The 18,490-nt window shown below is 45.8% G+C and overlaps 1 protein-coding gene across 2 annotated transcripts; it reads left to right on the top strand.

Annotated features, from left to right (window-relative positions):
• Positions 1–1,674: 1,674 nt before the first annotated feature.
• On the top strand, positions 1,675–17,955 carry RPL3L (ribosomal protein L3 like). Of its 2 annotated transcripts, XM_026704027.2 has the most exons (10): positions 1,676–1,800; positions 2,738–2,930; positions 4,541–4,709; positions 5,685–5,820; positions 8,426–8,612; positions 10,528–10,688; positions 11,778–11,879; positions 14,224–14,319; positions 15,257–15,376; positions 17,569–17,955. In XM_026704027.2, the coding sequence occupies exons 1-10, from the start codon at positions 1,798–1,800 to the stop codon at positions 17,623–17,625; spliced, it is 1,224 nt and encodes a 407-aa protein (XP_026559812.1). In that variant the 5' UTR covers positions 1,676–1,797; the 3' UTR covers positions 17,626–17,955. The 2 variants fall into 2 exon arrangements, with proteins under 2 accessions (XP_087768666.1, XP_026559812.1); XM_087912540.1 differs by lacking the exon at positions 15,257–15,376 and having other exon boundaries at positions 1,675–1,800.
• Positions 17,956–18,490: the final 535 nt, after the last annotated feature.

Here is an 18,490-nt window from a genome sequence, read left to right as displayed (position 1 = left end):
ATCTGCTATCTCCGTAGGGAAGGAGAGTAAGAAAAAACAAACTTTCCCTTTTCACTTTCATCTGCCGCTTTTTACGATCTTCTTAGGGAACAATGTATCTTTAAGAAAATTGAATTTCCAGGGTATTTAGATGTTACTTCTTGTCCCGGTTCAGCCAAAAACTTTCACTTTCTCAGCTTCCTCCTGCACATTCTTGTCCGGCTGAAGGCTTCTTTGTGGCAGACATTGCTGACCGCTGCTCCACCGCCTTTGGAAAAGGGAGTTAAGCTGGCTGAGGAGTGGGGGTTGCGATTCCCCCGGACCCCTGCCCAGATCTCCCCTATCTTCAGTTATCTTTACAGGATAACTATAGCCTCCAAATCCAACTGGATCGGGGGCACTCCAGCAGCGAGCGCAGCAGGAACCACGCATGATCACGGATTCCTGCCGCCGCCGAAGCCTTACCAGGCATATGTTTAACAATGAGTAAATACACAAGGAAATATGTTTACAGCAGGATAAAATATACATTTTTCAAGAGACCAAATGTCCATAGAGTAACTTTCTACTTAATGCTCCTACATTTCTACTACATTTCTTTATTATTACTATTCCCTTCAGTCTGACTTGGCTGCAGGGATTCTACGCCGCAATTGATGAGCCCTGAAGTTCACAGAGGGGAGCAGGAAATGGATCAGGAAGCCGCGAAATGTAGAAGCTCCGTTGCCACACAAAAGACCATTTACCTACTCATTATTGGCACTTGTTTGACTCACTCAGTTGGGTTGACCTGCTAGGTGAACCAGGCACAAAGTCTGATGATGGCTGGTTTCTCGTGTAGCACCAGAAACCAAAGATTTGTGGGTACGGAGTCTGTATCCTGAACATGGTTTTGGATGAAGAACGTTGCATTTGTTGAATGTTTTTATTTATTCCAGAGCTAATAAAACTACAGAAAACCTCTCCCTACAGATTCTTGGCTGCACTGTCTCTTTATGGCAGGGGTTCCCAAACTTGGCAACTTTAAGACTTGTGGACTTCAGCTCCCAGAATTCTCCAGCCAACAGAGCTTCTGGGAGTTGAAGTCCACAAGTCTTAAAGTTGCCAAGTTTGGAGAGCTCTGCTTTGTGGGCTTCTCACCCTATTCCTTGATGCTGAGCTTGACATTTTGAAATTAAAGATTTAAACATTTCCACTTCTAGAAAGAGAGAAAAAACCCTTGTTGATGCTTGCATAGTTTACTACAAATCCTTTTCATCTGAAAGAAATCTGAACGTAGGGAAGGGAACCCCCAGAGCTCTTGTATCTTGACAGCCTGGCAGAACCCCACTTCCTTCTGGCCAGAGGGGGGTGTTTTCTACATTGGAAGGAAGACTTGGCAAAGGGAGAAATGTCCCTATGCTACCCTGGGGGTCTTCCTTCAACAGGGTAAAAGAGAAGCCTTTGTGCGGGACCCTTTTTTAGACAAAGCCATTTGGGGCTGCATGGCTCTCCCAGGGGAGCCGGTTTTGTCTGGACTCAGGGCTGCAAGGGGGCAGAAGAGGCTCCCCTCCCCATGGGCTTCCTGCTTGGCTGTCAGGTGGGCTCCACCAAGAGGTAGAATTGCCTTTGGGAAGGCAGTGGCTGGTGGTGGGTGATAAATTTGTCGAGAGTGACCTTTCGTCTCCCTCCCGAGGGTGAAATGGATAGTGCACCAGAATGAAGCCAGCTGCTAAATTTATGTCTTGGGGAGAGAGAGACATCTCTGGCATTAGGCAAGCCAGGCACTTGCTGGTAGCCTCTTTCTCTCTAGGCAGCCTCGGCTGAAGACGTCGGATCATGGTACTGGCAAGCGAGGGGCCTGGCCTTTATGGGGCTGTGGGGGGCAGGTGGCGTGGGGGGGGGGGAGAAGGTGTCTGAAAGCAACGGCTTGCAGGAGGCTTTCAGGGAAAGGCCAGGGGAGGTGGCTTTTTCCTTTATTTTCTCATTTGTTTGTTTACTTACTTACTTATTTAGCATATTGTGTAAACAGGGTGGAGAAATCCCTTTCTTTGTTGTGAGAACTACTAAAGCTAAAAATAGAGGATTTCACACCTGGAGCAGACTTTCCTCAACCTGGAACAGAATAGAATCTTTATTGCAATTAGTATCAAATACATAATAAAACTTGATACTATAAACTGATTGCATATATGAAAGAAAATATCATAAAATAGGCATATTGCTACGCATTTTACATATACAATTTTTTATATTGAAAGTAACAGAATCACATGTATCCAAAAGTAAAAATTATAAATGGAAGCAGTTGGGACAACCCAGGAGTTTATCAACTCTAAATGTGTACAAAAAAAAAAGATGATAAAATGTAACTTACAGTTTCAGCAACCTGTCTGTCATCTGGGCAAAACCTTGTATCTCCCTTTTGAGACCTCTATAGGCCTCCTTGTATTTGGAGATTATAATTTAACTTAAATATTTGGTAGGTCTAAAGAGGGCAAAGGAATTGGCTGCTAATATATCCTTAGAAAGAGATGCTTAACTCTAGTAATTGAATATCATCACCTTTAATCTGTGGTCTCAAGCCTGGTATTGCCCATTTCGTGCCTGAGTTGGCTGAGCTGAGTTAGGGTGAACCCAAGATTTTTTTATACCATTCTGCTCCAGGTGTGTTGGGACTTTTTATTTCCTGCCTTCTCTAACAAGGTTTTCATGATCTTTGCAAGATCACAGTAGTAACTAGCTGCTCTTCCCCCCACAACTCCTCCCACTTTTCCAGTCTCATCGGAAGTTTTCAGCTCCCAGGCATGGCCACCTGGGCTTCCTTCCTCATAAGAGGAGCCGCCGACATCGAGGGAAAGTGAAGAGTTGGCCCAAGGATGATCCCAGCAAACCAGTGCACCTGACAGCCTTCCTGGGCTATAAAGCTGGCATGACACATATCCTGCGGGAACTTCATAGGCCAGGACTAAGTATGTGCCAAGTTTGCTTAATTCTATTCCTCACTTAGAAAGTTCATGGACCTCAGGCACTGGACGAGGTTAAGTGGCCACCAAGTCCATGCAAAGTGCAAGTAGCCCACTTCTGTTTGAACTCCTCCAGAAAAGGGCAGGCTACTATTTCTTTAGGTACTGGTTTCTTTGTCAAATTACTCTTCCTTGTAGGAGTTGGTTTTCAAATTTAATATCAAATTGTTCCTCCTCCTCAAGATAAGTTCAACTCCTGGTTACATCCAAGTACTTAGGGAAGTGGTTTCCTGTTTTTCTCTTTAGTCTTTTTGTCTCGTTACCACCCAGGTTTCCTGAGGCTCTTCTAGTCACATACAGGACTCACAGCTGTGTCTTTGCCTAGGTTATTCCATGTCCCACTTGCTAGCAGGATTAACAGATTAACAGATAATCAGAGTTGGAAGGAACCTTATAGGTCATCTAGTCCAACCCCCCGCCCAAGTGGGAGACCCTACACCTTACACCAAATGGCAGTCCAATCTCTTCTTGAAAGTCTCAAGTGATGGTGCTTCCACAACTTCCAAGGGCAAGCTGTTCCATTTTCACTGTCAGAAAGTTTCTCCTTATTTCCAGGTTAAATCTCTCCTTGTTCAGTTTCCATCCATTATTCCTTGTCTGGCCTTTGGGTGCCTTAGAAAATAGCTTGTCCTTTTCCTCTCTGTGGCAGCCCTTCAAATATTGGAAGACTACTATCATGTCTCCCCTGGTCCTTCTCTTCCCTAGACTAGTCAAGCCCAATTCCTGCATCTGTTCTTCATGTTTTAGTCTCCAATCCCCTAATCATCCTGATTGCTCTTCTCTGTACTTTTTCTAGAGTCTCAACATTGTTTTTATAATGTGGTGACCAAAACTGGATGCAGTACTCTAGGTGTGGTCTTACTAAGGCTTATAGAGTGGTAGTAGTACCTCACTCTTTCTCAGTGGTATTGTGCTGGTCTGGGCTTCTGTGATCATACTTTTCAGAGTTTCCCAACATTCTTGAGTTGTTTTCCCCCTTAGGATTTTCATCCATAGAATCTTTCCCAAGTTATCTTGAGTTTATTAAAATCAACTCTGGTGTCACTCTGTTCTATTGGTAGTGTTTGTGCTATGTTGAATTCTAGTATGACATTGTCACTCTCACCCAAGCCTTGAGTTACACTCCCAAAACTTCAAAGTCTTTATTAGAAGTTAACATGCCTGCATTAGCCTGGGTGTAGCCGACTCTGAGATACGTAATTCACTGTTACCCTTGATCCTGCTTTTCCCCTCACCCCACCCCTCTGGATGTATCATCCAACACGTCCATAGCCAAGAGTTATCAATCATGCTCTCCAATTAGATTTTTGCGGACAGAAGCTTCAGTCATTTAATCAGTCTTTGAAGAAAATATGAATGGAATGTACTTTCGATTCCATACTGCTGCTTGCTCTTTGGAACCCCGCCACCTTCTTTCTGCTGACAATGATAAAATGTGTATACAAAATGTTTTATGAGTTGACAACCACTTTATGGCTTATTTGGATATGGGAGCCCCATCACGAAGCCTTCCTGGATCACATCCTCCTCAGTCTTTTTCCTCCTTTAATCCCCAGAAATCTCTAAGCGAGAGGAAGTAGAAGCCGTCACTATCATTGAAACTCCGCCCTTGGTGGTCGTTGGGCTAGTGGGCTATATCGAGACGCCAAGGGGGCTGAGAAATTTCAAAACCATCTTTGCAGAACATATAAGTGATGAATGCCGAAGACGCTTCTACAAGAACTGGTGAGGAGGGGGTCAGCGTGAATGAGCAAGGGAAAAGCCCTGTTGGAACCAGAAAACTCATAGCTGTGCTTTGGAAAGGCCTTGTGGGCTAAACATGTAATTATGAATACACACCCAATGCTTTGGATCAGTAAAATCAGTGGTTCTGCAGGATTGTAGGTATTTTCCTCCAGCCTTTGGTATGACCTTTTTTGTCATCCCAAGAGTGGCTACCAATCACAATTTTTACCATGATGGAGGAGGGAACAATAACTTTCTTCAGTATATTCAGCACGATTAAAATAAAGCTGAATTCTCATATGATGTGAGGCTTCACTAAAATGGTTTGTTGTTTAGCTGCTGTGGGAATGCAGAGATGGGGCCAGGACCATCTGGAAGTGGGGTGCTGACTCCGGAGCCTCCAGACTCTGCCAGCAGCAGGGCAGAGGAACAAGGGGAGCCTGTTCCCAGTGTGCATATGCACAGAGCTGCCAGAAGGCAAGAGCAGTTAAGACAAAAAGGGCGACTCGGGAGTACAGCTTGGGGGTAATTGCCCCTCCCCTAAAGGAAGTGTAAAGGCAGGAAAACCTTTGCAGGAAGCAACATCATTTGTTCTGATTGGTTTGGACTCTGAAAGCTCCATGGTGAATTTGTTCTCTGTTTGATATTGGAAAAACTAAAACTTTAGTCATTGGCAGCACTTCAAGTAAGATAAGGTGCGTTCTTATCAAACGTCTCTCAAAGAAGTTTGGCAGTTGTCACTGGGACTAATTATAACTGGTTAAGACTCATTCCAGGCTGTGAGTGATGATAATCCACAGCCATTGAACTAAAATAAAAGGCCCTTGGATTTTATGTGTGTTTGTTGGTGTCTCAGGAAGCCTTGGTCAGAACACATGGAGGCTGGCGGTAGATTTCGGGACAGGCTCTGTGCTGTTTCTTGGAAATAATTCCTGTTGTCCTTGGATCTGATTTTTCCCCGCCTTTTCTTTTCAGGCACAAGAGCAAAAAGAAGGCATTCACTAAGTACTGCAAGAAATGGCAGGATGAAGCTGGAAAGAAGCAGCTGGAGAAGGACTTTGTGTCCATAAAGAAGTACTGCAAGATCGTCCGTGTCATTGTGCACACCCAGGTGAACATTTTCTCTGGAACACTCAGATGACACCTCTATTCTAGAAGGGTTGCTTGGCCCACTGGCTGGTCAAACTTACTCATGATTTGTTAGTGCTTCTGGCTCAGTTTGAAAAAAAAACCGCACTGCTGTTGCTGCTGCTGCTTTCAGGAGTCACTCAAATAATGGCAGCCTCCCCCTAGTCCAGCGTTTGGGCCACACAATTCGCCACTGGAGGCATTGAGGAAACCCCCAAGCCAACATTGGAGGGTGGGAGCCCCCTTTGCTGTCCCTATGCAGCAGCATTCTTGATGGCCTGGTGCCAGGAGGAGGCGGGGGAGACAAGAGCCCCCAGTTCAGTGGCCATTGGGAGCCTGGTCCTCCTCCCAGATCTCTTTTTAAACGACTGATCACAACTGAGGGCAAGAGATTGCACCCTTTTAATTTAAGCAGTTTCCTCACCACAGCAGCTTCATAGCAGCCTCACATCGTACCCAGAACCTAGAATAACAGGGTTGGAAGGGACCCTGGAGGTCAAGCAGCAGATCCAATGCCATTCCAGACAAATGATTGTCCATTTTTTTCTTGAAGATCTCCAGCCATGAAGCAAGCACCCACAACTTCTGGAGGCAAGCTGTCCCACTGATTAACTGTTCCCATGTACAGGAAACTTCTCCTTAATTCTAGATTTGATTGCTCTAGTCTATAATAATCTGCTTTGGAGAAGAGGTTGACCCCCTCCTCCTCTCTGGGTCAGATCCTCAAATATTGGAAGACTGCTGTCCTGTCATCCCAGTCCTTTTCTTTGCTAGGCTAGCCAGGGCCGGTTGCTGCAACCATTCATTTTATGGTTTAGCCTTCAGACTTTTTGCTTGCTTGTTTGTTTTTTTCTCTTTCTAGAGTCTCTGTATATATTTTTATTTCATGGTGACCAGACCTGGATGCAATATTCCAACTGGGGTTTTACCAGTGCAATATAAAGTTATACTAGCACTTCATGTAATCTAGATCAGGGGGTCTCCAACCTGGCAACTTTAAGACTTGTGGACTTCAACTCTTACAATTCTTCAGCCAGCAATGCTGACTGGGGAATTCTGGGAGTTGAAGTTCATAAGTCTTAAAGTCTAGATACTATTCCTCTGTTGATGCAGCCTCGAACTGTGTTGGTTTTGGGGCAGCTGCAGCACTTTGCTGGTTCATATTTAAGTGGTTGTCCACTAGGATACTTAGATGCTGTTAAGTCATCTACCACCTATTCTATATCTGTGCATTTGATTTTTCTTGCTTAAATGTAAAACTCTACTTTTCCCACCACTGAATTGCGCTTTGTTGTATAGGGCCAAGTGCTCAAGCCTGTCAAGATCATTCTGGATCTTGAACCTTTAAAACTTTTGGCTATACTCACCAGCTTGGTGTTGTTTGCAAATTTGATGAGTTCCCCTTCTATTCCCTCATCCAACTTTTTTATGAAGATACTGAAGAGTGACTGGGCCTAACACTGAACTTGTGGTCCCCCACTGCATGGTTCTCTCCATTTAAATATAGTTTCATTGAGGACTACATACTGAGTGCAGTTGGTCAGTCAGTTATGGATCCATCCGGTGGTGAAGCTGTCTATCTCACAATGCTCAATCTAAGTAAACTATGTCCACATATTTCCCTGGGTCCTTTAGTCATTTGGCCAAACAAGCAAGGGTGTCTGTTTTTGGAAAACCCAGGTTGGCTTCTAGTGATAGCTTTGCTCTTTTCTAGGCCCTCACAAATCCAGTGCTTGATTATCCCCACATAATTGAAGTGATAGAAGGCCTGTCCCCTTTACTATGAATCTGGTACAGCAATCATTGGATGCTTCCTGGGGAAATGGAAAAACAGGACTCATTTTCTTGTAGCCTAAATCTCACTGCCCTGACGTTCCTGGGATAACAGTTATTATAACATTGTGAGAGACAGAGGAAAACATCTCTCCTGCCCCCCCTTCTCTGAGCTATGTGTGACTTCATAGACCTCTTTTGTGCCGGGTTAGAGAGCCCTCATCTCTGCAATTCTTCACCAAAGGAGAGGGAGGTAAAGGAGGAACAACGGGAATCTGACACTCAGAGACCCCCTGGAGATCCAGGCCAGGCAGGGAGACCCCGGAGTGCAGCACAGTTGAGAATCCTTCTCTCTCCCCCATGTAGGGCCTGCAGGATGTGCTTCCCAAGAGTGGTGCTTGGAGCACTGCATGTTGACATTTGGGAGGATGTCAGCCCTCTTTAAGGCTGGAGAGCATCTGCTGAAGGGTTTCTGTCTTGTGGTTTGGTTTTGGGTGCTTGCAGTGGTGGCCCAGTTGCTCCTTGCACCCATTGAAGGAACATTTGATAGTGAATTCTGTATTGGAACTTTCCATAACAAGCCAAATGAAGTGCTGCTCCCTGATCCTGAACACTAAGTTTACCTATTCCCACATAATGAACTTCTCGAGTGAGACAATAGCCACAAAGTCCCAACTTTTGCAAATCTGCAGGCAGGTGGAAGGTTTGGAGCGGCTAGATCGCCTGCTCCTTACCCTTTTGGCCAGTTAAGAGTTGAACATGTATCTTTGCAGCCTCTGCTGCATGGTGCAATTTTTGAGCCTTTTTGGTTGCAGATGAAGCTCCTGCCAATGAGGCAGAAGAAAGCACATATTATGGAGATCCAGCTCAACGGAGGCTCTGTGGCAGAGAAAGTTGACTGGGCTCGTGAGAAGCTGGAGAAGCTGGTGTCTGTGCACAGTGTCTTCAGCCAGAGTGAGATGATCGATGTCATTGGAGTCACCAAAGGGCATGGGATGAAAGGTAGGAGGCAGCAGACCTGGAATCCGGAAACATCTTGGATCAAAGGCTGATAGGAGGTGGAATGACTACAGATTGCATTTCAGATGAATGACGCCTGAAGCCATTCAAGATTTGGGGGAAAGTAGATTTTTTTTTTATTTCTGACCAGAGATGTCCACACCTTCCCTGGGGCTTCATAGGTTTCCTCCTCAACCTCACTTCAAGTTCTTTAAAAAAATTAAAATGACTGGACGGAGAATTCTGGGAGTTAAAATCACACATCTTCAATCTGCCAAAGTGGAGAAACATCGGTTTAAAGAATATAGTCAACATAAAATAAAAAACAGGATAGCCATTTTGTGAGAGTGCCCACAATACGCTTCCATAATTCTGGGTATGATTTGTTCTTTTTCTGCCCCTTTTCTTCTTTAGTAAATAAATGCTGATCCTCAGTCAAGGAAGGCCAAGTCAGGAAAGAGATGCTGTTTATTATTGTAGGGTAGAATACAGTAAGGGAATCTTGGAAGCCTACTGCTCCTTATACCAAACAAAAGGAGGGATTTTGAATTTCTCCTGATTTTCACTTTCTCGGTTGTCTTTTCTAAAACTCTTTGTTTAATGCTTCATTCATTTCCTCTCCATCTGAAGACTAGGTTGTTTTGTTCTTCTAGATCTGGGGTGTCAAACCTGATTTCATTGAGGGCTGCATCAGGTCTGTGTTTGACCTTGGGGGGGCTGGAGCTGCGTGGTCAGGTTGGGTATGGCCAGGTTGGGTGTGGCCAGCTTGACGTCACTTGTGTCGGGAGCGCCTGTGGTGGCCCGAGCGTCTGCTAGCAAAAATGGAGCTTGGGAAGGCTGCATGGTTGCAGGAGGCTGTCACAGTTGAAAACGGAGATCCAGCTCCATCTTCACTGGCAGAGCCATCATGGGTCGGTCCTTTACTGTCTCCAGGACGGCCACGGGGGCCAGATCTAAGCACCCCATGGGCTGGATCCAGCCCACAGGCCTTGAGTTTGACACCCCTGTTCTAGGTACTGCAGGTAGTCCTTGGCTTACAAACATTCATCTAGTGATGTCAAGTTGCAATGGGATTGCAGAACATGACTTAACAATTAGTTCCAGCATCCCCATTGGCACACGATCAAAATCCAGATGCTTGGCAACTGGCATTATGATGGCTATGTCTGAAACAAGGGCTCCCAAACAAGGGAACGCTCTTGGGGGCTTTGGATTCCCCAAAATGAAACTTGATTGGATAGAGCATTTTGGTACTGGAGAATCGGAACCGGCTCTGGTTTTTCCGTGCAAATGCTTGCCTAGTTAAACCATAGCTTCCCCTTCTCCCCTCCCCTGGGCGATCCCATTGTCCAATTATGAAACGTCCTGTTTGTTATGGGAACAGCCCACCTCCTTCTCAAGCACCTGCAGCTGTGACCTTGATGGTTTCCAGGCTCTCACGATCCATTCCTCCTTCCTCCCCCTGGGTCATTGGCAAGTGGAATAGCGCTAAGGTTTGAAAGAGGCAAAGCGGTTCGATCTTGACAGGCTGCCTGTCCTGGGATCCTAGGATTGTCCTTTGCGACTTTCCCAGATAGCTTCCAACAAGCAGAGTCTGTGGAGGAAGCCCATAGGGAGAAGCCAGATTCACTTAACAACCATGTAATTCACTTAATGACTGGTGATTTGCTTAATGGCCGGCAGCAAAAAGGGTGTTAGAACTGGGGGCAACTCACTTAACCACCACCTCACTTAGCGATGGAAGTTCCCATCTCAATTACAATATGGTATGGTAGCTGTAACCAAAACTCCAGTGGCCCCAACTCCAGTGTGGTTAATGGTGAAGGAGGGCAGCTCAAGCCACATCGGGAGGGACGCCAACTTTCCATCCCTGCCTCAGACGCCCAGAGGCTCTGACCTCAAGGCTGCCTTTCTGCAGGGGTGACGAGTCGCTGGCATACCAAGAAACTCCCAAGAAAGACTCACAAAGGCCTGCGGAAGGTGGCCTGCATTGGAGCCTGGCACCCTGCGCGGGTGGGCTACTCGATTGCCCGGGCTGGCCAGAAGGGTTACCACCACCGCACAGAACTCAACAAGAAGGTATGATTCCCCCACAGGCAACTCATTTGAAGCCCAAACACACGAACAGCCTCCACTGCGCCCACCTCTGGCAGAGTCCGGGTGTCTTGGGAACAGAAGCGGCAACCCACTGATCCGTCTTTCCTCCTCACCCACCAGCTGTTTGATAGATACGGCTGGTAAGTGTGATGTTATCGGGCTTAGCAAATGCGTGGCAAGGCTCATCTGGGAGCAGAGAATTCGGGATTAGACATATTTTACAGGTATGGCAGGACTACAACTTCCCATTCCTTGCTGAAGTTGCTGTTGGAATTCTGGGAAAGCCCGTGCAATGCCTCACCTCCCATTCTGCCTCCTCTGCAAGATGGGAATGTGTGTGTGTGTGTTGGGGGGGGGGGGAGTGTTTTTGCCAAGAAACAAACAAGGTCCAAGGTTTTAGGAGAGCTTCTTTATGTCATTTTTGCTTTGCCTTCTGTAGGGGAACGCTTAATACTACAAAACTGGTATGTAACAATTGAAGTGTTAACAACGGAAGCCTCCTTTTTTTAATCCATTACATAATTTATTATATAAAACCTAAATTATATTTGCAATCCAAAGGTACCTGTCCCATACAATCTACCTTTTTCCCTTCTCTCTATAGTTTATTCTTACATTAGTGGTAGCCTTTATATTATGCCATATTTTGAAAGTGCACTTGCAAAGGTTATCATTGGATTTAAGAAACCATGAAAACTTTTCTGAAAGGGGCAAATTGATTTTGTGTTCTGTTGCCTAGAAAGCTGCAGGGTCATCTCCCTGAAGTCTCCAGGTGTCAACTCAAAGGAGCCTTTTGCTTCTAGAGTCCATAAGGCGCAGTTTTCAGCAGCTCAGAGGAAATCTGATTTTGGCGGGGCAGGGGGTGGCCGACTGGGACAAGGCAGCCTATGGTGCCTCCTTTGTGGTGATGTGGCCCTTAAGAGCAGGATTCCTGAAGACCAGGAATCAGATGGGGCGGGCAAAGGAAGCAGGGCTTAGGCGTCATTGGGTAAGGTAGACTCGGACAGCCTTCATTCTCCAGTTTGTTGGACCACATGGGAAACCACTTTGGCCAAATCTTTTTACCTTTAGGTTTATCGCATCGGCCGTGGGATCCATGTAGAAGATGGCAAAGTGGTCAGAAACAATGCATCCACCAATTATGACCCAACAGAGAAAAGCATCACCCCCCTGGTAAGGAGGCCAGAAGGAAGGCTAGTTCTTCTGGCTGGAGAATGATCCTTTGAATGTTTCATCATGAACTCTTCTCTTCAGGTACCATCTTTTTAAGAAGACAAAAACCTATGCTTTAAAACAGGGGTGTCAAACTGGATTTCTTCGAGGGCTGGATCAGCTCTGTAGTTTTCTGCGGGTGGGGTGAAGGAGACAAGGCAGGTGCCTCCTGTAGCCCCCTGCCAGCCAAAATGGGGCACGGGGTGCGTCCAAGGCCCCTCCCCCTCTCTTCAGCCTGGACAGCTTCTATAACACCCTGCCGGCCAAAGCAGTTGGGGGGGGGGGGTTCATGCAGCCCCCCCACCGTGCTGCCCTGTTTTGGCCAGCAGGGTGCTGCAGGAGACCATCCAGGCTGAAAATGGGATGCTGGCAGGGGGCACACATTTTGGCTGCCAGAGGCACTTTGCTATTTCCAGGGCAGCCCCACAGGCCAGATTCAGGCACCCCGTGGGCCAGATTCAGCCTGTGGGCCTTGAGTTTGACACCCCTGCTTTTATGTCTTGTCTTCAAAATCCATTTCTCCCCAAATGCATTCCGATGCTGTTCTGGGGAATAGTGGGAGAACTTTTGGAAGCACCAGGGCACTTTGTTTGACCACCTGACTATTATTTCAGCCCAAGAGATGCACAGGTGAAATTACAATAGTAATAGCTCTTAGACTTATATACCACGTCACAGTGCTTTACGGCCCTCTCTTTGTGGTTTACAGAGTCAGACCCCAACAATCTGGGTCTTCATTTTACCCACCTCAGAAGGATGGAAGGCTGAGTCAACCTTGAGTTGGTCAGGATCAAACTCCTGACTGTGGTCAGAGTTTGCTTGCAATTCTGCATGCTAACCACAGGGAAGGAAAGGGAAAGAGGGAAGGCGCTTAAGACTTATAGACCGCTTTATAGTGCTTTACAGCCCTCTCAAAGCAGTTTACAGAGTCAGCCTCTTTTCCCCAATAATCTGGGTCCTCATTTTACCCACCTGGGAAGAATGGAAGGCTGAGTCAACCTGCAGCCTGCTGGGATTCGACCTGCCATATTGCAGTAGGAGTAGCTTGCAGTACTGCACTCTAACCACTATGCCACCAAGGTTCTCTATAGATTATAAAGATTATCAAGATAGATGCAGGGCTTCCCTATATTGGGTCACTTGAAGAGGGCAGAGCTGGGAAAGTCCCTTCTGTGCCGGAGACAAGGCTAGAAAACGGTGGCTCCCGGGGAAAGCTCTCTGGGTTAGAGGAGTTAGATGACTCAGAGAACTTGAGGCAGTTTGGGATCAAGGAAATTCATGATTGTCTACCAGGAAGGGGTCAAAACAGTCAAAATGGGGGTCATGACCACACAGTTGAAGGCCAACCCCCTTTTTTCACTTATGCCACACATGTATCACATGATAAAAGGGGGCAAGGCTTCAACTGTATGACTGACACCATGTTTCAAGAAGTTTAATCAAATGCAGTTAAAAGTCATAAGCCATAATTGGGAACACACACACACACACACACACACACACACACACACACACACACAAAACAGGAACTGGAAAATGCCTCATAGGAGCAGATAGAGGTAAATCCTAGAGAGGCAGGAAATGCATCACAGAACAATGGAGGTGAATGCTAGAGAGGGCTAGTGCTGCCTAAGGACACAACCCCTACAACAGCTGTTGCGTTGACTTTATAAATCTATCCTCCCCGCCCCACATGCCTGTGGTTACCAACCAGGCATCTGGGCTCCATGCCTGTAGACGTTCCCTGCCATCTTCTAGTTTTTAAAACTAGAGTTTTAAAAGTTTATTTTAAGTTTAAAAATCCACATGGAATGCTATAGTTGGAGGAGCCCTGCTGGTGCAGAGGTGAGAATGCAGCATTGCAGGCTGACTATGCCCACAGCCAGGAGTTCGATCGTGACTGGCTCAAGCCTTTCATCCTTCCAAGGTTGGTAAAATGAGGACCCAGATTGTTTTGGGAATTTTCTGCACATTAAATAGCGTAATGCTTTAGGATTCCATTTACATCCATTGGTGTGTTTATAAAATGACTGCAACTAGAAAATGGGAATAAGTTGGCAGGGAGCCTGATAAGCATCACCAGACAGTATTCATGGCATTGACACGTTTGCAATGGGCCATCCTTGCAAAGGCAGCCAATTTGTGCATGGTGAAATTTCTTTGTGGCAGCCATTTCCTTTGAATGCCGTGACATGCTTCCCAAGGGTCAGATGTATCTTCTGGGGAGGACCACTATCCATCTGGGGTCATTAGTGAATAAATACCACCCTCACTCTGATGTCCTTTCTACCTATCTGACTTCCAGGGTGGATTCCCTCAGTATGGAGAAGTCAACAACGACTTTGTGATGGTGAAGGGCTGTGTGTTGGGTACCAGGAAGCGGGTGCTGACCCTGAGGAAGGTGAGGGCCTCACTGAGGCATTGTGAAGGACAGTGGTGAAGGACAGGGATGAAGGACAACCAGTGTGGCTCTTTGGCGGGAGGGCTGGCCTGTGGGGGTTGACCGATCCAAGGTGGTGTGCTGCTCTGCAGAGGGTGAGGCTGGGAGGATTCAGCCTGAGCAGATTAGCATTTCAGCAAACCTGGAAGCCATCAACAGGAGGCTCACAGTGCCACTGCTTGCACACCAGAGTCTTGTGCAGGGATCACCACAAAATGGGGTGGGAAATGCAGTGAAAGCCCTACAGAAATGGCTTGAATTTCTTAGAAGAAACACAGGAGGTAATGGACATTAGGAAGAAAAAGAAATGTTTTTATTCATCATTATCTAAGCCAAGTGTCTAGGCCCTCAGACTAGACCGTACCTAGTTTTGGGCTCAATTTTACCTATGAAATTGAGGCTTTTGCAGTCTTCTTCATTTATTTATTACATTTGTTTGTCACTCCTATTGTCGCAATGTGCAGTGATTGTGCATTAGATTAGATTGTGCATACATTCTGAGCACTAAATTTCAGTGAGGGGCATGGGGATTTGCCGCATAGGTATGTAGCTGCCCTCCACCTGTGAACTACAGCTCCCAGATCACGTGCACTTATTACACTTGTATCCTGACTTTCCTCGTGGAGATCAAGGCAGGAGAAATGGGGGTCCCCCTTCATTGCCACCCCCCACCCCTGAGCTGAGAAAACGTGCCTGGCCCCTGATGAGCTTCCAGGGCTGAGGAGGGAGCTGCCTCCCTGGTCCAAGCCCAACATTTTGACCCCTGCCCTGGGCTGCTTTCCTGGAAAGAATCCAGCTGGTGTTTGGACTGCTGCCTGGAGAAGCCTCCACCATTCTGGGGCTCTGGGCTGCCTCTCCTCTGGGCTTCTGCCGTAACCCTTTCCTCCTGCGTCCCCAGTCCCTTCTGGTCCACACAAGCCGAAAAGCTCTGGAGGCTGTGGAGCTGAAATTCATCGACACCACCTCCAAGTTTGGCCACGGCTGCTTCCAGACAGCACAAGAGAAGCGGGCCTTCATGGTGAGTCTGTGCTGGGAAATACCCCTGTCAAGCTGGACAAACAAACTGGTGGGAGTTCTCTGTATGAAACCATGATTTGGTTCAGTCATCCAAGATTAGGGCAGTTCTGTGGGAAGTATTCTGCTGGTCCATTCACAAATTAATGTCAGAATTTGATCCAGACTGGTTATTTCCTTTAGCAGCTTTTAATTGAGAAAGAAAGCAGTGAGGTTCAGAGTGAGATTATTCTGGAACTCAATGCAGTTTTTGTTTATTTTCATTATATATGGTAGTAAAGTTTGAATTATCCCTCTATTTGCGTTTTTGTTCTAAGGACACCTGGGAAACCTGTTTCCATTCACAAATTGTTCTAGTGCAGCTTAATCTCCTTTCTGTTCCCAATGAGATTCAGTCCTAACAATTATGTTTTTAATCAAGATTCTAAACGTTTATATGTTCCCATCAGCTTCTTTTCCTTGTTGCTAAACAATAACATGGAAGCTCTTTCTTAGGTCTCAACTCCACTCTCCTTATCTGAGGTCTTCCCTTTGCTGTCAAAAGAGAGCCTCCATCTTGACCCCAGCACAACTGGATCAAAGTGACCCACGAAGAAAGGTTTTAGGTCAGGAAGTCAAATGTAGCCCCCATGCAAGTCCCAGTTTCCAGGGAGGAGCAGCCATAGAGCAATAGGCACAGCTGCAGTTGGCTTCTGCCGGACAGGCCCTAGGGAGATGGGCCTAGGGAGGAAACATCTGGCCAAGCCAAGTTGGCATTTTTCTTTGTGGGCTTGGGCAGCCTAATCCATCGCCAAGAGAACCTCCTCCGCTGCTTAGGCTTTCCCCTTCCGGCAGACGTGCTGGAGAGGAAAACCTAGGGAACCAGGGCGGGGCATTGGATTGAAAAAGTCAAGTTGTGAGACAAGTAAAAGGTCAAAGTGGGCCTTTGACCACACAGGCGGAGATGCCATCTTCCCTTTTTGTCCACCTGTGCCTGGGAATTATTTTTTTTGCCATATGGAATCCAAGACGGAAGAGAATTGCATGTCAAAATACATTAAATTTTGCAAACTCTAGGATTCTTCCCTCTTGGCAGCTGGACATGGCAGTTGTGGGGGGAACATGGAGAGGCAACCTAGTCCCCGCCGGCTTCAGACATGGTCTTTGCTTCCTTTCCACCCCTCTGGGGGAGGTTTCCCTCTTCAACCATCTTGGACATTTTAGTCACAGTCCAATATAGGCCACCATGCAGAATTTTTCTTAAAAAGGGACACAGAGGCCATGCCTTTGGCCTTCTGCATAATTCTCATTTACAGATCCTGCGGTTTAGCCCTAAGTGACGGTAAGACAGACCTTATAAACTGGTGTGATATGAAACGAATGAACAAGGAGAAATTTTTTCCCTTTCAACGTGTGGCTAATGCTTAGATCTCCCAAGAAAAACTGAGCAGGGAAAGATTCAGGCTGCTGCCGAAGTTCTTTAAGGATCACAAAACCAACTGAAATTTAATCTCATTTTTTAAAATGGAGAAAAATCTGCCCAACTACTGTTTCTTTCTGGAAAGGTGGAATGAAACCATAGAAAAATGAACCGGGCATTACTGTTGAATGAACCTTTGAACCTTTCTTCTCATATCTATCTGGAAGACTAAAATGCCTCCATTGCACAGTCAGAGCCATCACATTGACTGATATTCAGAATAACAGAGTTGGAAAGGACTGTGGAAGTCTTCTAGTCCAAGCCCCTGCAGAAACCGGAAACTATGCCATATCAGACAAATGGTTGTCCAGTTTTTTCTTTGTAACTTTCAGGGTTGGAGCCCCACAACTTCTGCAGGCAAATCATTCCATTGATTCATTGTTCTGTCAGGAAATTTCTCTGGTTAGAACTTCTCCTGGCAGTTAGACTTTCAAAGGCAGTTTTGCAGGGTTTAGGTCAGGCCTTGCTGCAATCCGATTCTGAAGATGGCCAAGAAATAGAACTGCAACATCTGGACTGCAAAAGATCTGGAAGATAGGAAATATTTGCTGCCAGTTAGGGGTGAAGTCGCAGCTGAAATCTTGTAGCCCACCAGAAGACACGCCTAGAACGTGTGAAGGAATATAGAAATAAGGCAGAGCTCTCCACAGAAATCCATCAGCTCTTCCCACATAGTTTTGCCCATTTAAGTGTAGCAGTCTGAGATGCTGACAGCCATTTTTCTTCTTTGGTTTCAGGGCCCTCAGAAGAAACACCTGCTGAAAGGGAAGCCAGAAACTTCAGAGGAATTGTAAAGGTGTTTTTCTGAAGAAGAGACTTCGGAATTGTTCGTGTCTGGGGCTTTATCAAATATGAGTGCAAACATGGTCTCTGTTTTTGAAATGGAATAGTTTTTGTCAGCCTTAGAAAAAAGATCACTGAAAGAGAAACCCCAATATTTATAATAAGGGTTATTCAGGGAGGATAAAAAAAAAATCAATATGGCACTTGTGATAGCATGATTGAAGTGGTTGTCATCTTGACTTTTTTTACCACTCCATCCATGGACATGTCTGAACCCAGATACTTGCTTATATTTTTGCACCTTTGCCTGGTGCTAATAAAGGTATTGTCATATTATGTAAGATGGAGTTTTCTTCTGTCGCTTTCTGAAATCTCTCGGGACTTTACAATATATCTGGCCAAATGAGCAGATGTTTGGTCAAAATTTAAGGAGAAAATTCTAGTAATTAGGTCAATCAGCTTCCATGAAAGTAATTTTGTCCCATTTCAAATTCTCGATTGAATTGGTTCCTTAGTTCTTCATCTATTAAAACCTTTTAAAATAAACAACAAGCAGTGATAGCAAATATTATTTTTCAGGTTACCAGAGGAACGTTCATGTGTGAAGGGACCAAGGGGGAAGTGACATCATCACAGGTGATATGCCTTGTGCCTAATACCTATGAAACACGATTCATCCAGCAATCTGGGGTGCAGAGAATGCTGCTCGTGTGGCTTCCAACCACATCATAGGAAATTTTGATTTTCAAAGCAACGTTCTTAGACATTAAAATGTATACTCAGCAAACTTTGGAAACCTTTGAAAAATAGTAAAAATGGATGAACTCCTAAATAGTAATGTAACTTCTGGCCAATGTCTATGAACAATATAGAAGA

This window comes from Pseudonaja textilis, chromosome 14 (genome assembly GCF_049901715.1).
Source record: "Pseudonaja textilis isolate UNSWEBS1 chromosome 14, rPseTex1.2, whole genome shotgun sequence".
Classification (NCBI taxonomy): Eukaryota; Metazoa; Chordata; class Lepidosauria; order Squamata; family Elapidae; genus Pseudonaja; species Pseudonaja textilis.
This window is presented reverse-complemented; position numbering and strand designations above follow the sequence as displayed.